Genomic DNA, 26,592 nt, shown 5'->3' on the forward strand with positions numbered 1-26,592 from the left:
TTGATCATATTTCAGAATGTTCAAAAAAAACTGTGGGTGAAATAAAAAGCTCTTTGTAAAACAAAAAATAGAACTTTAAATTGAAGAATACATTGGAAAACAAATTTACAACACTGATGGAAGGAAAGCCTTCTTAAACAAGACTCAAACTAAAATGACAAAGGAAAAGGTGACCACAGAAAAATGGACTATGATTTGAAAATTGATAGCAGAGATAAGAGTAAAGCAATAGAAGAACACTGGCAACTGAAGTGGCAAAGGTTAACATTCCCTTTATACATTTAAATATATAAACTCATACCCTGAAAATAAGAAAACGATAACCTTCCCAAGAGGAAAAGGAGCGGACTGGGAAGACACTATAAACTGGCAATTCAAACGAGAGAAAATACAAGTGAAATAATGTTCCTTTCAATAAACATATGAAAATATGTCCAATCTCACTACTAATCATGGGAGGAGCATATTAAAGCAAAACTGAGATACTATTTTGTGTCCAGATGGGCACAAATTTTAAAATATTACTAACATCACATTTGACAAGGGTTAGGACAACCACCACACTTATATACTGTTTATGGAAGTGTAAATTAACAGTCTTTCAGAAAAGCAGTTTTCATAACCTACTACAGCTTTAAAAGGATATTTCCCTTCGATTTATGCCTAGTTCTCAATGTACACACTAGGGAAATATTAGAATAATGTCCATGTACAAAAGACATTCAATCCAGCATTTATTACAACAGCAAGAAAACTGTTTGCATCATGAGTAAGTAACTGGCAAGTAACTGGCAACATCCAATGCTATGAAACATAATATTGCAGTTAAAAAATTTTATCTGTTGCACAACATGAATATTATGAACACTACTGAAATGCACACTTAAAAATGGTTAAGATGAAAAAAAATTTCTCTAAGATATACTCTGAAGTGAAAAAAGCTAGAAATCCCATTGTATAATATATACACTAATTTCAAACTATATGTTATGTACATATTTATGAAATAAATTTTTTAAAGATCTCGAAAGATAAAAAAACATTAACAGTAATAACATGTACGGCAACTAGGGGAGGAAGTAAATCAAGAAAAATCGGCTTTATTTGTATTAGCACTGAAAATATATTTTTAAAAGAAGATGTATTCCCTTACCTACAGTGTACCAACTCGCATCTGTTAATTTATTGATTACAGCTTCTTGATATGCGCCATCAAGATTCTTCACTTCCACAATAGCTCCGACCTAAAGTATTAAAAGAAAAAAAGTTAGGAAAACTTTAAGAAGATAAATGAACAAACTAAAAACTGGCTTTCTTTTTTTAAACTAATTGAGTGCATGATGGTGAAGAATAAAATCACTACTGATGTGATTTGTGTTAAGGTGCCAGCAATTTTACTCACCACTGTTTCTGCACCATCAGTGAAAATGTCAACATAGTGAAAAAGGCAAATAATATCTAAGTATTACTATGAAAATAGTTTTGCCCTTACAATCTCCCTGAAAGGGTCTTGGGAACCCTCACAGGTCTGGGGGTCCCTGTCTGTGAAACTATCTTTGCCCCATATTACGACTCTTCTTTGAAGAAGGCTGGGGAAAAATTAACAAATAACTTTGAGGTTCTCCTTATGAGTTATAATGTACCAATAGTGACAGTCATTTGAAATATTTTCATCTCATCAAGAAAATGCTGATAATTTATATGGTTTATAAATTTATATGGTTTTTATAAGTACATCAAACTAAAACGCTTCTGTACAGCAAAGGAAATCATCAAAAATTTGAAAAAGCAACCTACTGAATGGGAGAAAATGTATTCGCAAATCACATATCTGATAAGGGGTTAAAAACCGAAAGATATAAAGAACTCATACAATGCAACAGCTAAAAAGGAATCAAACAATCCAATTGAGAAATGGACAGAGGTTCTCACACCATATACAAAAATAAACTCAAAATGGATTAAAAACCAGAAACCATAAAACTCCTAGAAGAAAACATAGGTAGAACACTCTCTGACATAAATCCTAGCAATGTTTTTTTGGATCTGTCTCCTAAGGCAAAGGAAACAAAAGCAAAAATAAACAAATGGGACTTAATCAATTAAACTTAAAAGCTTTTGCACAGCAAAGGAAACCATCAACAAAACGAAAAGAGAATCTACCGAATGGAAGAAATGTTTGCAAATGATGCAACTGACAAGGTGTTAATATTCAAAATATATTAACAGCTCCAAAATTAATATAAAAAAAGCAAAAAGTCCAATTTAAAAAATAGGCAGAAGACCTGAATAGACATTTTTCCAAAGAAATCATACAGACAGCAAACAGGTATATGGAAAAATGCTCAATATCACTAATCATCAGAGAAATGCAAATCAAACCCACAATGAGATATCTCCAGGCACCTAATGAGAATGGCTTATTATCAAAAAGACAAGAATTAAAAGTGTTGGCCAGGAGGATGCTGGAAAAAAGGAAACCCTCGTGCACTGCTGGTGGGAATGTAAATTGGTGCAGCCACTATGAAAAACAGTATGGAAGGTCTTCAAAAAATTAAAAATAGAACTGCTGTATGATCCAGCAATTTCACTTCTGGGTATTTATCCAAAGGAAATGAAAACACGGATTTGAAAGGATATATGCGCCGCCAAGTTCACTGCAGCATTATTTACAATAGCAAAGATATGAAAACAATCTAAGTTTCCATCGATGGATGAATGGATAAAGATGTGTGTGTGTGTGTGTGTGTGTGTGTGTGTGTGTGCGCATGCAAGCGCACGTGCGTATAATTCAGCCATAAAAAAGAATGAAATCTTGCCATTTGCAACGACATGGGTGGACCTTGAGGGCATTATGCTCAGTGAAATAAATCAGTAAGAAAAAGACAAATACCATACAATATCACATATACATGGAGTCTAAAACACAAAACAAACAAAAAACCAAGCTCATAGACATAGAGAACAGATTGCTGGTTGCCAGAGCTGGGAAGGAAGTGCAGGTGGACAAAATGGATGAAGGGGTCAAAAGCTACAAACTTCCAGTTATAAAATAAATAAGTCATGGAGATGTAATGTGCAGCATGGTGACTACAGTCAAGAACACTGTATTGCACGTCTGAAAGTACAGGGTAAGTCTTAAAGTCCTCGTCACAAGAAAAAAAATTTTTTACAACCATGTATGGTGATGGATGTTAACTAGATTTAATGTGGTGATCCTTCTGCAATGCATACAAATATTGAACTATTATGTTGTATACCTGAAACTAATAATAATGTTATATGTCAATTACACCTCAATTAAAAATATAATGTATATGGTCTTTGCAGTGATAACAAAAATAAACTTGTTCCAGAAGAGACTGTCAGCCCCACACAATGCCCAAAAGAGGGAAGGAAATGTTGAAGAATTAAAAGAACTTTTTTTTTTTTTTTTTTTGTGGCCGCGCCGTGCAGCACGCGGGATCCTAATTCCCCGACCAGGGATCGAACCCAGGACCCCTGCAGTGGAAGCACAGAGTCTGAACAACTGGACCACCAGGGACTACTGTCAATAAATACATAGTACATTTTTTTTAAATTTAATACTCAAGTGGTCTAGTATTATTTTCATGTGAACTCACTGAAAATATATTGAGATCAAATGACTATCACTATGGGAAGTTTATTTCCTCTAGGAGAAACATAAATGCTAATACTTTCTATCAGCTGATGGAAAGCCACAAAGTACATTAGGGAACAATTCAAAATCTATATACAAAAAAACCCTCCATAGGCAAGAGAAATATTTTAACAATTTTGAGACCGAAATTTAATACACTTGCATACATCAAAATCAAAGCGGTCCTAAGCCCTAATCAAAAACAAAGAAAATTTTAATAAATAAGAAAAACAAAACAAGAAAAATAAACCAACTATGCCACAATCAAACAGGCTGGAGCAATAGGAGAGAAAGATGGCTTGAGGAAACAAAGTTATTGTCTTTCCTATCCCTTTGCAACACTGAACATTTTTTGTAGTTGGTACCAGCTAGCCTGTGCCAGGTGAACAGGGCAGTCAGGCAGCGAAGAGCTACGCTGGTGTGCTTATGAGGCAAAAACACAAATAAGGCATGGAGACGTGTGTGTTCTGATCATCCAGGGGGCACAATGCTTCAATGACAGGCTGTGCATCCATCAGAACTTGGTCTGCCATTACTGGCTGCAAGACTTCAGCCAGAGTACTTTACCTCCCACCTCCCTTCACAGTTTCCTCTTCTGTAAAGAGCTATTATGAAGGTTACATAAGATCATATGTGCGGAGGACTTAGCACAGTACTAGCACATACTAATAAGTGCTAAATAAATGGCGGTTAACATCAAATTATACATGTGCCATGTTTTTGTCCTTTTGTCCCTACAAGTGATATACATGGGCATGTAAAATTAAAGATGGCACCTATAGGGACTTCCCTGGTGGTGCAGTGGTCAAGAATCTGCCTGCCAATGCAGGGGACACAGGTTCGAGCCCTGGTCTGGGAAAATCCCACATGCTGCAGAGCAACTAAGCCCGGGCACCACAACTACTGAGCCCGTACTCTAGAGCTCATGAGCCACAACTACTGAAGCCCGCATGCCTAGAGCCTGTGCTCCGCAACAAAGGAAGCCACCGCAATAAGAAGCCCGCGCACTGCAATGAAGAGTAGCCCCCGCTTGCCGCAATTAGAGAAAGCCTGCACACAGCAACGAAGACCCAACGCAGCCAAAAATAAAATAAATAAATTTGAAGAAAATGGCACCTATAAAACAGAAAGGGTGGAAAATAATTTTCACAAGGCAAGATTAAAAAAACTTACAAGTTTTAGTCCTCCATAGTGCCTACTATATATGCAAGGTACTAATGCCCTGGGGATCCAATTAAAAGTTTTTAAATCAACCACCAACAAAAACTGGCAGATACACACATCTATCTAGTTCTCTGGAAAGTACAGCTTCATTAGGAAAGGATTTTTCTTGCATCTACAAATGTCTCTTCAATTCTGTTAGCATTTCTTAAAATTCACCCAGCTAGGCCAATGTCCATTTCAGACATTCTAAAGGACCAAACAGCACACAGTGGCTACCCGCACATTCCCTTTAGCTTGCTCACTAGTGGAAAGTAAAGCAGCACTAATTTCACTGGCCAATGAAAACTAATGCAAAGAAATGAAACTATCTGTATATATGAACATATTCATCACTTATAACTGCCTGATGACCCTTTAACAATTTCATATGCCAGTAGTTGCTTCAAAGAATTAAAAGCTCTGAGGATTTGTTTTGTTTTGTTTTCTCAATTTTCACATCATCATGGAACTTACATCACCTGATCCCTAGTTCACCACCTATTATTTCCGGAAATTGTACCTTTTAATAAATGAAACATGGTGAGACCAAAACAGATGAGTAAATAAAAAGCAACCAGTTTTTCCGTGATGTTCATTTCACTTCTGAACACAGGTTTTACTGTCATATAGGTTTTATTGAACACTAAGTCTACTTTTTTTCTATTAGTCTATTCAGAGAGAATTACATATTTATCAACTCAATAACAGAGTAACCAATGAATTTTTTAAAAGACTGAGATAATGACTGTTTCCCACTGAAGCATTAGAAGTAATAATGAATAAATAAATGAATTACCTTTAGTGGGCCTTTTATGTGGTCATCCTGAACTTCCACTGTTGAAGAATCATGTCTAAATGTTACCTAAAGATTATAAATTTAATTAGCCACCAAAAAAGTAAAAACAGCAACACAAGCTCGTTAATGCATGAATTCATTTTTATCATGACTAATCTAAACAAATGGCTGCCTAGTTTATACAATATCTCAATCTACTTTCAGTTAAGTAGATTAACTGAAAAATTTCTTATTTAACAGACAACTTCCCAGACTAATTTACTTGATGATTTACATATCATATTTTATTCAATACTATTAGTTGTGAGTTTAATTGTATAATTTCTTTTCCTACAAATGAGGAAAAAAGAGGTGGCAATCTTAGGCTATTAGGTACTCTACCATTTTGCGAAGGCCTCGCTTAGTAATAAGCAGTAGCAAAAAACACTTACTGACAGCCAAGTATCAGGCTCAAGCATCAAACATATTAATCTTCACAACAACCATATTAGGTAGGTATGATTATTCCCATTTTGTTGATAAGAAAACTGAGGAACAGAAAGTGTAAGTAACTGGTCCAAGATCACAGAACTAGTACCATGGTGGACCTGAGATGCAAACTCAGGCCAACTAGATCCAGAACTTTACTGTACTCTCCCTCTGTATCAGTATAGAAATCAGAGAATGGGAAACCAGATGTGAGGTAAGTTAAAATAAAGGGATTGAGTTTAAATATTTAATTAGTTGGTAAAAAACAAAACAGCTTCCAGTACTCAGTATGGAAAAGGTTGTTTTTCTTATACAAAGCAAGAGTTCTTACAGGGATTGAACCATTAATGTGGTCTTATCTGATATGTGTGGTAATCAATTTAGGTAACAGGGTCACAAACCAGCTATGAAAGGAGATGTCCTGTACTGACAGCATTCCAGGTATTTCTGTCTCACACAACACACTACTAAGCTTTATTTAAATTATGTGTGTAGATATCTGTGTCATTCACTAGGCTGTAAGCCACTTAAGAATGGAGACCAAGTCTTAATATTAGAGTTTCAATACCTGATACCGTGCTTGGCATGTAGTAAATGCTCAATAAATGAAAACTGATGGGGAAGGAGTGTTGCTCTTCTTCCCCAGAAAAATGTATTAACTCTGAATCATAAACTAATTAAACTGATATAGAAATATACTACCTTATCTGTTGAGAAAATCATTAGCTTTGAATTATAAAAAGATTTTTAGAGCAGCCCAAAAAACTAACAACAAATTTTAGATAGCCACTACTTATAAGACACAAGGCACAAGGTACTGGCTGGCACTCTGTGCCATCAGCAGAAGCAGTATAGACTGTTTTCTTCCTTTCAATGACAGCAAGAAATGGCAGGACTGCTATGTGTCATTTTGCTGGTTCATTCATTACAGAGACACCCAGCTGAGATTATAAATCACAGCTAAAATCCAGTGAAGCATGGGTCCTGGAGTAAGACTGCTCCTGCCCAAAGGAACACCGTTTCTAACCAGCACAAAAGTGTTATCTGTAGGCCAAGCTCTGCTAAGGAGGGTCTCTACCAGCAGGGAGAGATTTTTGTCTAATTCACGTTAAGGTGTTACATGTGCCAGCAGTAGCTCTGTCTAAAAGAGTGAGAAAACTGATAAAAAGCTTTCTCTTCATCTCTAAGATAGTAATGGCAAAACATGAGTGCTCAGGGAACACCGCTATATGAAGTCAGGAACAGGAAAGGCCACTATAAGAGCTCACGCACACCAAGCATGGGAAAACTAAGGACAGGGTGGGAGGGCTTCCCTGGTGGCGCAGTGGTTGAGAGTCCGCCTGCCGATGCAGGAGGCATGGGTTCGTGCCCCAATCTGGGAAGATCCCACGTGTCGCGGAGCGGCTGGGCCTGTGAGCCATGGCCGCTGAGCCTGCGCGTCCGGAGCCTGTGCTCCTCGACGGGGGAGGCCACAGCAGTGAGGGGCCCGCGTACCGAAAAAAAAAAAAAAAAAAAAGACAGGGTAGGGGGCTAAGAACAGCATCCTACAGGCTTATGGTTAATTTAAAGGCCTTATCACAATGGTTCTTAACTGGCAGTGTAAATTAGAATCACCCAGGAAGCTTTTTTCAACATATCCATGCATAAGGAAGGAACCTAAGCATACAAGCATGGAAGAAGCTCCAGAAAAGACTCTGACACGCTCCTCTGAGGTACAAAATCTCTACGGCCTGTTTAACCAATGATGTTCAAACCAGTATTTTACGGGGTATCTGCTAATGTGGATTATAAACCCCTTGAAAATAGAGATCGGGTTATTCTCATATCCCCATCCTCCTTCCCTCCTGCAGTTTGCCACTCAATAAATAATTAACAGTTATTAGGAAGATTTTTCAAGAAAAGTAGAGGATAAGGAAGCAACAACTAGATCTACCATCATCAATTATAAATCACATCTCAATTTCATGGTTAAAATGGGGGGCGAGTCTTAAAACTGATGTACTATGGTAATTCCCATTCTGCCACTAATTTGCCATAATGGCCTTGGAGAAATCACTAACCCTTTACTGAGCCTCATTTTTCTTACAATAAAATTAAGGAATTAAACTACATGACTTCTAAGGTCCTTTCCAGCTCTGAAAGGCTAACAATACAAACAATACCAAGTCTGTAGTGAAATGGCATTCAAAATACCAACTGTGATCATCTAACTTCATTCCAATTGGAATAAAATCACAAGTAATGCTTTGTTTTCAGGTATTTTTACAATCATTACTCCTAGAAACTAAAAACTCATCTTGCAGAAGAAAAAATTTCTTAAATATACTTACCAGTAAAAGTTTAAGCGTCAAATACTAAACATATAATTTAGAAAATCTACATATACTGTACCTTGACTTTGACAAGTCTTTTCGCTGTCTTGATCTTGGCTTCACAAAAGGCTCCTCTGTATTTAGCACTCACATCAGTGCCCACTGTCAAATAGGGAGGTTCATCAAGGGCCTAAAAATGCAAACAAATATAATTAGATTTAAACTTTCTAGTTCTTTCCCAAAATCAGACCTCAGAATGGCAGATCTAATCCTGTTACAGCTATAAAAGTTGTAATAGATGAATGTATTGTTAACAAAAACAATCTATACAATACTCTAACTTAAAAATAAGTAAAATACATATCATAACGCCTATTTAAATGTACTAAAATGTACATCTATAAAAGATAAAGGCATCTTTTTTCTCTATATAAAATACATATGATCCAAGTATATCATTCCATCCACCCCTCCATCTACCCATTCATTCAAAATTTTTTATTAAATGACCACTGAAAGAAAAGGCAGATCCTTAAAACTCAGTCTAAGAAAATTTCTTTTAATATTTAGGCCATATCTTGGCAGCCACCCAAATTCAGATTAGCTTTGTTATATCCCTATCTAGACAATGCTAAGGTAGAACAGCATAAAAGGGGTGGGGGAAACCCACATGCATTCAAACTACTGGTGAAAACTACATGAAGAAATTCAGTCTGAAAATCTGAAGTAAAAACTCAGCCAAAATGTCTCAACTGCTTTGGCATGAGTTCACTGTTCACTTCCTGTCTACAATAAATATTATTTTAAGTTTCCTCACTTGTGATTTAATTTTTAATAGTCCTAATCTAGCTGCTCTTTTTATAATCAGGTACTTTTCTGCACAGGATCTATATTTCTAAGGAGTTCTACTTATATTAATCAATTCTATAGCCAAAGAAAGATTATGTAAGTAACTTTTCCCAACGTGTTTTACAAGAAATACTAATATTCCAAGATGCTCCACCAGAAAGAAAAAGAGTTGGGAGTTTGGGAAAATCAGTTCATTGAATGAATTCCTACTCTGCCTCATCATTTCCCAATCTATTTGTCCAAAGAACCTTTTTTATTTTTTAAAACTTTTAAATAGATTTTATTTTATTTATTTATTTATGGCTGCATTGGGTCTTTGTCGCTGCACAGAGGCTTTCTCTAGTTGCCGTGAGCGGGGTCTACTTTTCACTATGGTACGCGGGCCTCTCATTGAGATGGCTTCTCCTGTCGCGGAGCACGGGCTCTAGGCGCGTGGGCTTCAGCAGTTGTGGCTCGCAGGCTCTAGAGCACAGGCTCAGTAGTTGTGGCGCACAGGTTTAGTTGCTCCGTGGCATGTGGAATCCTCCCGGACCAGGGATCAAACCCGTGTCCCCTGCATCAGCAGGCAGACTACTAACCCCTGTGCCACCAGGGAAGCCCCCAAAGAACGTTTCTTAAATTAACATCTATTAACATCCTGCAGAAATTCCACAGACCATAAGGTGGAAAAATGCTGTTATACAGCAATAAATAATGAATATATCAATTTCATTTGGATCTTAAAATAAATTCATCCCTAATAGTTGTGGCTAATACACCTAGAAGAGATTTATCTCAAAAAAAAATTCTAATGCTATAACAAAAGTGACCATAAATATGTCAAACAATTTTAATCACTTTTTGAAAGGTGGAGAGGTATCATAAACCAAAACAAGGGTGCTACAACTAGAAATATCAGGTCACCCTCCTTAATGGACATTTGCCTCACATTCTATGTATTTCATGAACAGTATTAAAAAAAAAAACCCTCAAAACATATCAAGTATATGATTTCTTAAATCTACTTAGGAAAATGCCTATATTTCAATTTATTTATGCCATAACAGAAGTGTAACCTCATAGAAGGATAATCATTTCTGCATTATTACTTTTAAAATCTGTTGATATAACTACGATTTGATAACTTTGTACTGCTCTTGCACCTAAAGTTAATAAATGCATTTCTACTTTACAAATTAGCCCTCTTAAAATATCATCTTCCCAGTCAAAATTTTGAATAAGTTCCAGACAAGCTAGTGGCTTTATTTTAGCAAGAATATGAAAGGAACTCACAGCACTTCACCCAGAAATTTTAGGAAAATTTCCAAAAGATATCAATCCACTCTGTGGTTCAATTGGTATTGTGTGTTACTGCTAGACAAGCCCAAATGGAGGGGCACTCTTCATGACCATAAGGTTCATTACTCTCCACAACTTGCAACCTCTCCCATTAACACTTCCTGCCTTATTAGCCAGTAAAATTCTGAAATGTAGAACAAGAAATTCTGAAATGTAGAAGAGAAAAAGAGATCATCTAAAAGTGCATGTTTGTGCCTACTCAGGAACAAATAAATATTTAAGAAGTGATAAGCTTTTTAGGTACTTTTATTATAGAGAATTTTGAACCAAAAAGGGGCGGGGGGAATAGGATAGTAATATATTTAGACTACTAGTATACAGAAACCCATTTATGTATTCTTTTCATTAATATTCAATATCAAACACTGGCAACATTCCAACCCCAGCAAACTATAAACATGCTTAATGAACAGACTTATTCATCTTGAATTTGAGAAAGGGAACTTTTCCCCCAAAACTAAGCCCATCCTACATCCTTACTAACATGAAAATCCATGTTGACAGAAAAGAGTAATAATTAGCTCAAATATCATGAGGGCAAATTATTATTTTTGAAGGGTAATATTTTCCTTCCTTCAAGCTAGAACACATGAAGAGGAATCAGCAAGGTATATAAAGAAAATGTCTGTTACAAAAATACTTGCAAAGGGAAGCCAAAGTCTAACAAAAACCTGCTAAATACATTGTTAGAGCAGGGTTAATTTCTCTAAAAGAGCATAGGAAAAGCAAAGGTCTATGTTCTGATCTTAATTTCTGCCTGTATTTTTTTTTTTGTATCATCTTAGGTAAGTTACTTTTCTGTCCCTAATTTCTCATCATTAGATGAATAAAATAATCTGAATTCTGTATACATTTGTTTAACATGCCTATGTTAAAGGACTAAGGTTATTACAAAGATGGTCAGAATAGGATACTCTGAGACACGTAATTGTCTAGAAGTGAAACTACGCTAACCAAAGTATGAATTTCTACAGAAAAAACAAACGAAACTCACAACCTACATGGTCATATTTGTGTATGTAATTTTAGCAGACCATAAATTATCACTCTATCATTAGTGTAATGTGAGACTAATATAGCACAGTTTTTGAAAGCAAAAGACAAGGTCCTAATCCCAGCTCTATTCCTATGCTAACTACATGAGTCTTTATAGGCTACTGAACCTCCCTAAACTTCAGTTTCCACTACAGGAAAATGGGGCCAGTATTAGAAAGTATTCAGTTATGATGCCAGAAGTATTTAACTATTCACAATTACTATTATGAAACAATGAGTTGGGCAAACAAGTCATTAAACCAATGTAAATTCAGATTTGGCACCTCCTCCTTTTTTCCTTTTTAAAATGGGAAAGGCAAAACCTCATTTTAAATGATTGCTCACCATAAGTCAGTGTAAAGAGAAAGTTAAACCACTGTTCTCACTTTTTCAACTAATGTCAATACTCCTCAGAATACAATATTTTTTAGCATTAAATCTAATGAGAATATAATACAGGATGATTGGTACTATGTATATGTCTTTAAAGTATTATACTTTTTCTACTTCTAGAAATGCAGAAATAAAAATACGTTATACTATACATATAGAAAAAACATACATATTAAAGATAAAAACAACTGTTAAAGCGGGATTAACTTATGAGAAAGGGAGTGGAAAGGAGGGGTATGTATATAAAAACATTTTATCCAAAGTATGTCTTCCTGTTTCTTTTCTTAAAAAAAAAGTTCCTTTTTTGTTTTTTACAATTGGCATGTAGCCTTTGCTTTCTAAAATGTATACTAAGGACCATTTCAAACTTATAAAAAAGAAGACAGAACTGTACAGTAACTCCCCTATATACTCATAATGTGACTCCCACAGTTAACAACTCAATTATAATACTCAAAGTATTATAATCTGTAGTGACTGGGATTATGGGTTATTTTGAACGTTCGTATTAATACTTGTCTATATTCTCCAGTGCACTTGGAATGACTATACTAATGAGTCAGTATAATACAGTAATTAAGAGCACAAGCTCTTGAATCAGATGCTTAGGTTCAAATCTACCACTTAGTAGCCAGATGACCTTGCCTCTAGATATAATAAATAGTGACTATCTCACAGGGATGAAGACTGAAATGCCTGCTACATGTAAAGTGCTTATTAGAACAGACCCCAGCATACAATACCAAATAAAGGCTGTTATTATTACTCAAAAATCTGGGGTATAATTGTGACTTCAAAAAAAATTTGAGGGCTTCCCTGGTGGCGCGGTGGTTGAAAGTCCGCCTGCCGATGCAGGGGACACGGGTTCGTGCCCCCGTCCAGGAAGATCCCACATGCCGCATAGCGGCTGGGCCCGTGAGCCATGGCCGCTGAGCCTGCGCGTCCGGAGCCTGTGCTCCGCAACGGGAGAGGCCACAACAGTGAGAGGCCCGCGTACCGCAAAAAAAAAAAAAAAAAAATTTGAGTCCTACACCAAAGAGATCCCACATAAACAGAACAGATGCCAGTATAATTGTGTATATGGGGGGAGGGGTGTTTAAAATATTATCCCCCTATTCAATTCAGAAATAAAGTAATCAAGTTGAATTCTAGTAGCAAGAGAGGTAAAGTGTTTGTGGGGATGCTCCATAAAGTCTATCACAGTCTTTTAGTGTGGCAGCAAGACAAAATCAAGACTATACACACCTATTCTGAGGCTACTGTACTTTGATCCAATGCAGAGATATACAAAGAATCATGCCAGCAGGTTTACCAAGATTCCTTTGACCAACACCAACCCTGTTAGGTGTATGTACATGTATATCACCAGGGGAAAAAAAAAAAAAACAAAACTCTTACCTTCTCTTTTTGTTCTGCTTTTCTGATTTTGGTCAAAAATACAGACCATCTCAGAGGCTAAAATAAAATGTTTTTATATAGCACCTCCATGCCAAAAAAGAAATTAAACTACTATATTACCATCCCTTTGTTTAGCAAACGTAACAGTTTTCCAGTTGTCAAGGCAACAATTACCTCATACTTATCCTAGCATTGCTTAAACATTTATTTTTCTAGTCAATCTACCAAATGTCCTAACTGGCACCTAAAAACCATTGAATTCCATGGAAACACTAAAAGCATAAGCAATTTTTAAATTAGATATTGGTGGATAATAATCCTTCAAGAAGCCAAAATGCCATGGAAATATGTAAGTACCCAAATATACAAGTGTCAGAAAGATAGCAGTTGAATCAGTGCTCCAAACGGCTAATGTTGACACTGACATTTTATTGAGGTAGGTTTTTAAAAACAGTAAGCATTCAAATTGGTTACTAAGGCAGTACCAATGCAGCCAAGAGAATCAGAACGCAAGATATTAAATCTGATACTAAAATCCTCACTAAATAAATGTATTTAAACACACAGTGTGACAATACATCTATGAAAACAATCTTTCTGTTTATGACAATCCCAAGGAGGCATTAAAACAATAATGTGGATAATTCCAATAGATGAATGAACGAAAAACGCATCTATAAGGGTACGTCATTTTAAAACTAAGCTTAAAACTAAAATACATAATTTTTTAGGACATACCAAAAAACGAGTACATTGAGGAAATAAAGAAAACTGTGCAATCTAACTTTAAAATCTTCTCTGGAGCATTCCCTCTCCACCTTTTCATGTCGCTTTAAGGACATGGGGTAGTGAGGGGTCAGTACTGGGAACAGGAGGTAAGGGACAGATGCCGAGTATCCAAGGTGGCAAGGAGGAGGCTGGGGGAGCCACATGGAAGCACAGGCAGGCTCTGTGGCTGAGAACATTCTGGGAGCTAAGCAGGGACAGAGGAAATGAGCAGCAGGGTTGGAAGATCTGTTACAGTGGCCAAGTAAGTAAACTGAATGATCAAGTAAGTAAATATACTGAGGATAGTTGGGGCCATTTTTCTCACTGACAAAGAAATTTAAAAGGAAGGGGCAAGGCTAAAAAGAAGTCTAAGGTATTGGAATGGAATTAGAAATATGAATTCATGGTTGTATTACATATATACAATGTAGATATTATATATATACATATGTATTATATATACACACACAGAAAAATGAACGCGTAGTTATAGATGTATATGTGTATATGCATATATATTTGTGTGTTTGTGTGTGTGCATATATACATCCATATATTTTCCTAACTCTGTCCACTAAGAACAACTGACAGCTCAACTCTGACTACTCCCACTTTTTTGATTTTCAGGCTCCCCAAGTGGGAAACAAGAGCCACTCTACCACTTCCCTGGCGGCATTTCATTCCTCTGACATGGAAACAGAACCAGTGTGTTAAATGAAAATGTCAGAAGTTGAAAAACAAAAAAAAACAAAAAGCATATCAATGGCGTATATCCTGATTTCTAAAACCCATCCTACATTAAAAGGAACCAGGAATCCTTGGAGAAATGGTTAATTTCAAAGTTGGGCAGGGAAAGTACAAGAAGATGTAAAATATCTTGTGCCAGAAAGTAAAGAAATGCTCAAAAAATAATGCAGACACTTCAAAGGGACACAGGAGTCACCCTGAAGGGCTACTACTGGCCAAACGGGGGGAAAGTTTGAGCACCAAAAAAAAGATTGGTTGTCCTGTTATCCTGTTAGGGATGTATGTGTATGTCAAAACTGAATAACTCAAGATGTGTGTATTCTACTGTAATTTATATAATAAATTATATAATTTATATAATAAATTATAACCCATTCAGTAAAACTCGCATCCCTGAGTCCATATTGACAAACACATGAATGAATGATGAATAAATAAATAAATGCAGAAGGAAGAAAGCTCTTCCTTACAGTAAAATGTTAATAAATATAGTAGGAATGATGGAAACAGAGAATCATCTTTCGGCAACCATCATGAAGGTGACTGATTTCACAGAGTTCTCAACAGATCCTAAACTGATGAGTGAAGGTTTGATGAAGAACAGGATACTGGCATATTCCTGGAATACTATTCAATTATCAGTGGTGGAATGACGTGATGCACTGAGGACAAAAGCACATCGTTTTTGTGGTATACCTGGCAAGAATAACTTTGACAATGAGAAAAATTAGATCTACGGAATTTAAGGTGTGTATTTCTTAAAACTCTAAAGGACATGGAATACAGGGAAAACTGGGAGTTTCAAACTGAAGCAGTCTGAAGAGACGTGATAATCAAATGCAACGTGTATTCCTGGATTGAGCATAGGTCAGAAATGAAAAAGAGACATTAGGAGAGTTGGTGAAATTTAAAAAGGGCCTGAGAATAGGATGGTAGTATCATACCAATGCCGATTTCCTGATTTAGACGGGTGAATGCAGAATAGGTAGAATAGTGTCCTTTTTTGTTGGGGATTACATCCCGGAGTATTTAGGGATGACAGGACATCATGTCTTCAGCTTGCTCTCAAAAAGTCTGAAGATAATACGAACGGATACATATATCTGTATACATACATGGATTATATGAATTCTTTGTACTGTAAATTTGAAATTACATGAAAATAATTTTTAAATAGTGTATATTTATTGGGCATGTGCATATTTTTCCTATGAATTGCTCATTTATGTTCTTTACCTGTCTGAGTTACTAATTTTTTTTTAAACTGGATTATAAAAGTTCTTGCATATTAAAAAAAAAAAAGAAATCAACCCTTTCCCCCAAACACAAAAATCTTCTCTGGATGGTACATATATTTCTTAGTTTTCTTCCTAAAATTTAAGTCACTTTGGGGGATGGAACTACAAATTATTTATAAGTAAATTTTAGACCCACATCTATTAACCAGAGAGATACCTACATATTCACAGAGGAGTGTCTGCATATTCCTGGAAACTTAAATAACTCACAAAAGACATTTTAACTAGAATGTTCATCATCAGCAAAAAGGTAAGAGAGAATTATATTGGGAAAGACATTTATTAAGTGCCTCCTGTATTTAAAACATTATTCTATGTGCCAAAAAAGCAAAGGCACTTTTAACACAAAGGTAGCCAACTTATTTTGCCCTCAGAAGAGGTTAAACTTATTTGTAATCTTGCTAGTGAGATCAGAAAACCTTATTCAAGGGACTTCCCTGGTGGCGCAGTGGTTAAGAACCTGCCTGCCAATGCAGTGGACCCGGGTTCGAGCCCTGGTCTGGGAAGATCCCGCATGCCACGGAGCAACTAAGCCCGTGTGCCACAACTACTGAAGCCTGTGCACCATAACTACTGAAGCCCGCACGCCTAGAGCCCATGCTCCGCAACAAGAGAAGCCACTGCAATGAGAAGCCCGCGCACTGCAATGAAGAGTACCCCCCGCTCGCCACAACTAGAGAAAACCCACGTGCGGCAACAAAGACCCAACACAGCCAAAATTAAATAAATAAATAAAATTTTAAAAAAAAAACTTATTCAAATGAATCTGCATTAGCGTAACATCGTTCTCAGAACATACCTTGCTTATTTATAATATTTAAACTTTAATAATCTGGAAATTAGTGGTGCAGCCAGTTCAAAAATCAGAAGCACAAAGAAAAACCATAAACTGGCATTGTTATGATTTATATCTGGCCATGTGGACTTGCGGTTTGCATCTTGGTTCACTGGCTCTCCGGATACAAGCCATCTCCTATTTTTTTACATGATTTCAGAATGGTTGCTGTCTACTTGAACTGCTCAATGTACAAATCTGCACAATCTCTGGCTTCAGAACCAGAGAGACTGCAATTCATGTACTTAATAACTATCTGTCTTTGGGTATGCCACCCCACCAGTTTGGTTTTTGGCTTCTTCTCTGTAGACCAATCTTGCAGGATGCTTGCAAGTTTTAAATTAAATTAGGTAGCATATTTAGAATCTTTAGGAGACTGACAGGTCCTGAGTAAACACTCGGCAAACATTAGATTAAACCACATGAAATTGCTATTTTTCATAAATCAGAAAAAGGTCAAATATTGGCAATTTTATATTCGGTTCAATCTCATACTGATTTTCTCCATTTCTTTCAAGCAGCTGGGAAACGACAGACCAACACCCAAGAAAACATCAAAGTCCTGTTCCACAATCTGCTCAGACTCTGCTCCTGCTCTATCGCCCATGAGCAAGACACAGCTCTGCACCACCAATCACTCTGTAGCTCACAGGACTCCACCTATGTATATTTCCTCCTGTGGCCAGAGGACTAGGCCTCACACAGAGATCTGGACCCCTTATACCACTAATGTAGCTATGGCTATTTTCCCACTTGATGGCTGTGTGGGCCACCAACCAAGCTTTTGTTCAGTTTTATATGCTCAAGAATATGACCTTGGGAATTCCCTGGCGGTCCAGTGGTTGGGGCTCCATGCTTTCACAAGCCGTGCCGCCAAAAAGAAAAAAAAAGAAAATGACCTTGAAAGAAGCCATCAAAAGGAAACAGTAACCTCCAATCGTTTGAAACTCTATCCATTCTTTGTCTAGTGACCAAAAGAAATTGACCCATGGAGTACGTAGGTAGTAAATATTCTAAGTCACAGAATTCACTGTAATTTCAGAGCCCTCATGTATTAACCCCTTTGGTAACCAATGCTACAATACTCATTGCCATGCTATATACTGGCTTTGCCTGTCCCAAATGGATACAATCATTCTGTAAAGGTGAAAGTTTCACACTGCATTTCAGTGATTTGTATCTGTCTTCTCTCCTGGATTGAGCAACTTAAGGCAGAAATAGCATCTTATTTATCTTTGGATGTCCTGGTCTTAGAATTGCACCTACATATAGGAGGAATTCAGGAATCACTTATTGAACCAAAAAAGTCAGGCATTAGTTAAGCCCTGCTAAATGAGATTTCTCTTAAGGTAAAAATTATTTATATTTCAAAAACACCTTATATTGGGAGGCATCTTATATATTGAGAATTCAAAAGCATGAGCTCTGGAATCAGAGTATCTGGGTTCAAACGCCACGTCTGTAATGTACTAGCTAGGTGACCTCTGGGACATGGTCTTTAACTTCTCTGAGCCTAGCTTCACATTTGTAAAGTGGGGTTGATAACAGTAATATAATAAACATACAATATGTATTTATATATATCATAAATATATAATATAAACATATAATAAAGTTGTGACCTTGTTATACATAAAATGTCATATGCTGATAAATCTAAAATGCGCTTTATAACTTCTCAGATGACCAAATTTTTACAGTGAAAGAAAGTCCACATAGTTTCATAAAGAATAAGTTGTGACAAGCACCCACTACTAGATTATTTCTCTTAACAAAGAGCTATGTTCCGGCAATACACTTTGCTGACAAGAAGTGGACTATACAGATCGCCAGCCATCTATGTGATCCAAACTGTGCCAAAGCGGTTCTTTCTCCTAAAACTTCAAAGCTGAAATGCTAATCAAATTGTTAGTAGAGCAAGGTGATACAGCCTGTTAGCCATTTTCTGGCATGCGTAGTGAGAAGGAGAGAAAACCGGTCTATAACGAGAGAGAGGAAGAGCAATAAAAAGAACAGAACAGACATGCAGAGAAAAAAGGGGACACATGCGAGACTGTGTCCTTTGAGTGACTGAGAGAATCGCTAGCCTTAGTTCCTGTTAGCTTTCCAAAACTTAAATCTCTCCTCAAACCTGACTGGACTTTCTGCTCATGGGTATTCAGTATCCATAAAGTAAATTCTCTTTTCTGCTTTCAATAATCTGAGGCGGTTTCTATTACCTGTAACCAAAAGAGCCTTAATTAAAACCCATCAGAATCGTATCTAAGAAGACATAAAATGTAATTGCAATTCTACAAACATTTACTGAACATCCACAATGTCCTGGGATATTTAGGACTTAGATCCTATTCATACAAATATTAAACCAATTCTAGTTTAAAATTTTAATCTAAATTGTCACAATATACAAAATCCTATAAGATCAATAAGGAATAATGAAATATGGACCTACAAAGTAAAAAAACAGATTTCTTATGGCAATTCAAACTTTATTATTTAATACAGAAATATTTGTAATGAATGTTTAAGATGTGAAAGAAACATCATAATAAAGCATTCTTGAGATTACTGCCAACTGTAAAACTCCCAACACCACTGACCCTGCTTCTTCCACATGGGAAACCATTATTCTGTACATTTTGGTTACCCTTCCCATGGAAAAACCAGGTTTTTAAAAAAGCTATTTAAGGTCATCAGGTCACTATTACAGCATTAGTACCATCAGAAGACAGCAGTAAAAAAACAACCTCTGGTTCTCAATTTTTAAAAATCAACTTATAAGCCTTTACTATACAGGTCTGGCCCTACACTCTTATCAGCTTATTAAAAATATATTTATACTTTAAAAAGTTTCTGTTTTCAACAGACTTTTCTCCTTTTTCCACTCATATTTTTCAAAACTTAGAAGTATCTTACCAAATTAGAAGGAAAAAACAGAGCATTAACCAGGAAGAAATCAGGAATAGGAAATTCTCTGGCAGTCCAACAGTTAGGACTGGGCGCTTTCACTGTCAGGGCCCCGGTTTGATCCCTGGTCGGGGAGCTAAGTTCCCGCAAGCCTGGAGGCACAGCCCAAAAGAAAAAAAAAAGCAGGAATAATAACTGCTCAATAAAATACTAAGTGAATGAATGAACGAATGAATCAATCAATCAAACCAAATCAGAAGTGGCTAGGTGCCCAGAACATACAAAAAAACAAAATAGTTTTCCTGTCTTCAAAAAGTCATTATCTAGTTGAAGAAAATGAGCAAACAAAACCAAATCAATGTTTAAAGATAAAAGAACTTTCCCCCAAGAAATTCAAATTAATCTATGTATTTATTCACTTACTTGCTTTTTAATATTCCATTTATAAGTGCTAATATGCAGTATTTGTCTTTGTCTGGTTTATCTGAGCACAATGCCCTCCAAGTTCAGCCATATTGTCAAAAAGAATTTTTTTTAAAGTAATTCTTCAAGGTCTGTGACACTGAGAACACTTAATTGGACACATTTAATACTGTATATTCCAGCTAGCATGATTTGGATCGGGGCTGGGGAGTTGCCAAAGCCTTTATAATTAAAATCTCAGAAACTACAAAACTAATTTGATCCACAATTCTTAAAGATTGCAATATGAAAAAATTAACTCCTAGTCTATTAATCTACTAACTATTCTTTTCTTACTGAACTGAATACTTATTGAATAATTTATCTAAGTTCTTGTTAACCATAGTATATATATTTCATTATAATACAAAGTTAGATACTTGAAACTGCTCTAGGAAAACAGTAAATTTAAAGAATGAAATCATAATAATATATGGTCCTTGCCTCCTATGGAGTCTCAATTTGTATTATAAGTATCACTAAAACTGGAAAGAACTTTCCAATACATCTCATCAAAAGAATTCTTTTATTACAGGTTATTAGTCTACAACACAAGATAAACAATGATATTAACATAAGTGAGACTTTTAAAATACCTTATATTTAATGTGTGAATATTTTAGGGATTTGTTTTGTTTTGTTTTGGGTCTTTCTCCTGATCATCATCCCAGCATCTTTCAAGTTTTTAACGGCGGCATCAAATGGCTTTACTTGGTTGGCTACTTCTGCCATACTCTATCACGCTAAATGGAGATTCTGTTAGCTGCTGAGGATATCTATTCACTTAGCACCTAAGAAACAATTTTCTCTAGGTGTAGAGAAATAGCTGTAGAGATATATACTTAGGTCAAAACTCTATCTCCTGCCTCTCCACATGCACCTAGTCTTACTACTAGATCACACTGGTAGTCTTCTGGGTCACCAGAAGTTATCATTACACTAGAGCCAATATCCAATAGTTCCTCCCACATTTTAAGAACTGAGTATTTCCCCTTCCCCACAGCACAGCTATTTAAAGTAAATGAACACAAGGTATCATTAGTGAAGGCAGGTAGGAGGGGGTCACACTACATACAGGGATATATACAACAGGCCCTCCAGGGTACTCGATCTTGCCTTTTTTCAACGGGCTCTGAGGCTCTTGCCTTCTTTCAATAGACTCAATCTCAAGGATATATATAACAGGATAGCTTATATCAGATTTTCATTATTAAACCTGGATTTTTAAAAAATCTATACCAAGCGAGTTACTAGGTTGCTCATCAACCTAGGGATCCCAGGTAGATCAGAACATTCTCAGAATTTCATTATCAAACCCGCCTTGCCATCTTTTATGATGACCATGCCCACCTTGCCACCAGCTATAAACTCTGCCAACTTATGATTCTTTGACTCCACTGAAGTCATGAAACATATTTCAATGGCATTCCCTTCCATAAAGCAGTCCCAGCTGGAAAGAAAAGCCAATAAAGACCTTAAATTCTAGCATCTCCCTTGCTAATCCATTTTCCCCAAGAAAATATTAAAGAGAGAATCCACTGGACTGTGATTATCCCAGTGACATGATAAATTCCAAGTGGTGTGGGGAAGATTCACTGAGCACACAAAACATAAGAAGTCTTTTATTTCCCTTAAAAAGATGGACTTCCCTGGTGGCGCAGTGGTTAAGAATCCGCCTGCCAGTGCAGGGGACATGGGTTCGAGCCCTGGTTTGGGAAGATCTCACATGCCACGGAGCAACTAAGCCCGTGCGCCACAACTACTGAGCCTGTGCTCTGGAGCCTGCGAGCCCCAACTACTGAGCCCACGTGCCACAACTACAGAAGCCTGCATGCTTAGAGCCCGTGCTCCGCAACGAGAAGCCACCGCAATGAGAAGTCCGCGCACTGCAACGAAGAGTAGCCCCCGCTCGCCACAACTAGAGAAAGCCCGTGTGCAGCAACAAAGACCCAACACAGACAAAAACAAATTTAATTAATTTAAAAAAATAATAAAGTAGGCTTTTCTAATACCATTTCTTATGTTGATATACATGAGCTTGTGTCCTATGAACATCCTAAGGGAAAAGTAGCAGGTGCACAACACACAGGAGTTGACAATAGTGCCATCACCTGTTCACTCACTTTCAACATATTGTGTTAGGTATGCTCACACATGTAAATTCTACAGATTACATTATGCTTGTTTACATGAATTTGTGGATTATATTATAAACTAGAAAAGAGGTTTTTAAAGTGTGTCCCCAGGAACAACGGCATCAACGTCACCTGGGAACTTGTTAGAAATTCAAATTCTCAGGCCCCACTCCAGGCATCCTGAATTATAAACTCTGGGGGAGAGAATCAGCAATCTGTGTTTTAACAAGTCTTCCAGAGAACTCTGATGCACCCCACAGTTTGAAAACCAATGACCTAGAGGTTACTTCTCTAGGAACCTGTAACAGATATATTCAGCAACTAACAGACTCTCTGCTTGGTTTCCTAACCAATATAGTATGGGGTATTATGGTAGGAACAGCCAAAGTAAAAGCAATTTGGGGAATTATGGCTACCATTTAAAGACTTGAGACATGACAGAATGGTGATTATGAAAAAAATAGATAACATACACACAGAATGAAATAATGCAATGAAAGCAGACTCATTTAAAATAATATAATATAATATTGGGACTTCCCTGGTGGTCCAGAGGTTAAGACTCCACACTTCCAATGCAGGGGGTGCGGGTTCGATCCTTGTCAGGGAACTAAGATTGTATATGCCGTGTCGTGCAGCCAAAATATTTAAAAATAAAAATAAATAAATAAGTAAAAATAATATAATATAGAAAATTGGCTTAAGAAGGTTCTAGCAAAGAAATCAGAATCTGAGATTAAACTATCAATGCAAAAAGTAAAAACTAAGAAAAGTGAAAGCTAAAACTTCTCTACAGAAAAGAGTTATTAACACAGCAGGCCTGACTGCTATTTTTGGCCTACTTGCAAGGTTGGCCCTTGGATGGCATCTGGGAAGTTATGGGAACTTGAATTTCGGGAGGGTTCCCACAATTAATTGATAAGAGTGGCTCACTGCGCCTAAACTGTATATACAAATAATACAGTTTATGCTGAACATCCGCTTTGATTCCCAGAGTTGAGAATTTGGGTATGTGCCCGTTGTGGGGCTTCTATGTGACTAGCCCCCAGTAAAAACCCTGGGTGCTGTGTCTCTAACAAGCTTGCCTGTTGGCAACAGTTGCGAAGTGTTGTCACAATTCATTTCTAGAAGAATTAAGCACGACCCGTGTGACTACTGAGCAAAGACTCTGGAAGTTTGCACCTGGTCTCCCCAAGACTTCACCCCAAGCATCTTTTCCTTTTGCTGATTACGCTTGGTATCCTTTTTGTTGTAAAAAGGCACAGCCTAAGTGCAACTATACACCGAGTCCTGTGAGTTCTCTCGGCCAATTACCAAACCTGGGGGGGGGGGCCTTGAGGACTCCTGACACACTCTCTTACTTCAAACATGAATTCTTTGACAGTCACATAAAAGGGTTAAAAACACCGACAAGCCCACCAAATCTGACATTTATACTATTCTTACTTGATCCATTAATAAAATAAAAGATTTTAACATTATTTAATTTCCATTTTCTTATTCTTTTTAACATATCTAGTAAGTGTAACTTGAATTACATGCTCAGTCCTTGGCCAGTGAAAGGCAGGGCATTTATACTGACAGTCCATTAAGGGAAAGTGGTATGCTGTGGCCAAATGAAGGATGACCACTAAAATCACGCTCTTCGGCAAACACAAAATTTACTTCAAGAATATTGGGAAAGCACCTCAAGGAAGGCAGTTATGACCTCTCAAAGTTCAAACTAAGTTACAAAAAGCCCTGAGTAACTTCTAGTTGTTGGCTTATACGTTAAGACATAAAAACAGAAAAAAACAAAGTGGTTTCAAACGTGAGCCCAAAATAAAAAGTCACAGACTCTACAGATTGAAGGGATGGCTTGCCATCATACTACTTCTCACCAAGGCAACTCCACACAGCATGCCGCCAGGTGAGCAGCAGTTATTATTTAACTCAGTGGTCAGCAACTCTAGGGAGGCTGGGTAATATCTAACAAAAATCTATTCTTTATACCATTTAAAAGACCAAGGAGAAATGCTAGAAATATTAGAGAGAGACAATTGAAGAGAAAGTAATGTATTACTAATCGTGTTAGGTATCAATATTATCAATAATGGAATAATTTTCAGGCACCAAAATGGTCTTTAAAACTTTCCTATTTGGGGTAAAATACTGGCCTAGGGATATATACCATGATTCAGGAAAGGGGGGAATCTAGTATGGAATAAAGACAAATACTGAAGTACTAGAATTTAGTGGCATATTTGGAGGAATTAAAATCATCAAAAACACAATCACTACGTAAAGCATAATGGTGCCTAATAATGGTCGACCCTTAACACTGCGACATCATATGAAACTGTTTACAGCCTTGACTTTACCTATTCATATCCTCAACAGACGAAGTTTGTTACATGGTCTAGTAAACCCAAGACCCTACTTTAGCACTGCACTGATTTTATCCCTCACTGCTGCCTCTAATTCATAGAAGGTAATATTTTCCTCTAGATTACTCCAGAGAACACAACCAGCTAAAGGCAACCTTCTGTTTGGTAGACTTTGGGATAACAGTTTGTAAATTTAGTCAATACAAAAATTAGTTCCATGAGTGTGTCAGACTTTGGAAGCACAAGTAGGTGAACCCAGGTGCTGTGAACAATGGATGAAGACTACTTTATATACAGGCATAGTCATCCTGGAAGTCATAAAAGTGTTTCTGCAGGTCTCTGAAGACCCGGCAATTAAAGACAGAATTTTTAGAGATTATATGTACAAATACAATAAAGCTTGTGCTTTCAACCGACCCAAAAAAGTCTAAGAATTGCTACTGCGGAATGGCTTTTCATAAAGGTTACCTAATTAAAATGGGAGAAAGGAAGAGAACAAGAAAGCTTTGAAATTAATCAGATTTAACCAGACATGGTAATATTTACTACCTTAGATATCTTTTAATATTATTACAAAATAATACATTTGACACCACATCTTTCAAGGCACACTCATTTCTTTTTTGTTGCTGCTCTTGTTTTGGTTTTTTGGGGGTAATATAGTCATTTTTTTAAATTTAATTTAATTTATTTATTATTTATCCAGCAGGTTATTATTATCTACTTTATACATATTAGTGTATACATGTCAATCCCAATCTCCCAATTCATCCCCCACCACCACGACCCCCCGTGGCACTTTCTCCCCTTGGTGTCCATACGTTTGTTCTCTACATTTGTGTCTCTATTTCTGCCTTGCAAACCAGTTCATCTGTACCATTTTTCTATATTCCACATATATGCATTAATATACAATATTTGTTTTGGGTCATTTGTAGAGACGTGGATGGACCTAGAGACTGTCATACAGAGTGAAGTCCTAAGTCAGAAAGAGAAAAAAAAGGCACATTCATTTTTATCCAAAAAAAACAAAAATAAAACCTCTGTAGGCAATAGGAAAGGTACTATTATTGCCCACTGGTAATTTATTTTACAAACAGAGACAGAACTTTAAGTGGTTTTAAGGTCACAACTAATCAGAGGCAGGAAAAGAGCTTAAACCCAGATTTCTACTCAATGTTATTCCATGCTGCCTATCAGGTAGTAACAGCCTATCAACATTTTAAAATTTATCTATAACTAATATATAAATTAAACTGATCTACCCATTTAGGAGCCAATGTTAAAAATGGTTAAAAGAAAAATTATTATTAACAACTATTCTAAATACACACACACACACACACACACTCTCACACACAGAGGTAAATATATAAAAGGATATAATAAATGTTAACAGCAGTTATCTCTGCAATGACTGAATTATGGGTAATCTTTTTCCTGTCTACTTTTCTATTTTTTCCACATTTTCTATAATGAGTTTTTTATAACCAGAAACCAAATAAAATGTTTATTTTTATTACGAAGTTATTAATATTAAACATTAGTATTTAATATTTACTTAAAGGCTGTCAGTTACGAGATTTCTTGCCAAGACTGTACTTTTCTTTCTAAAAAAAAA

The 26,592-nt window shown here is 36.5% G+C and overlaps 1 protein-coding gene across 4 annotated transcripts in view; it reads right to left on the minus strand.

Annotated features, from left to right (window-relative positions):
- Positions 1–26,592, minus strand: part of ARID4B (AT-rich interaction domain 4B) — a 126,609-nt gene that overhangs the window by 70,305 nt on the left and 29,712 nt on the right. For all 4 annotated transcript variants that reach the window (XM_082673418.1, XM_082673417.1, XM_082673415.1 and 1 more), the window contains exons 3-5: positions 8,520–8,630; positions 5,661–5,726; positions 1,154–1,244 (exon numbers count right to left, since the gene is read on the minus strand). In XM_082673418.1, the coding sequence (XP_082529544.1) occupies positions 1,154–1,244; positions 5,661–5,726; positions 8,520–8,630 (268 nt within the window). The remainder of the gene's footprint in view (positions 1–1,153; positions 1,245–5,660; positions 5,727–8,519; positions 8,631–26,592) is intronic.

This window comes from Grampus griseus, assembly GCF_964374135.1.
Source record: "Grampus griseus genome assembly, chromosome: 16".
Classification (NCBI taxonomy): Eukaryota; Metazoa; Chordata; class Mammalia; order Artiodactyla; family Delphinidae; genus Grampus; species Grampus griseus.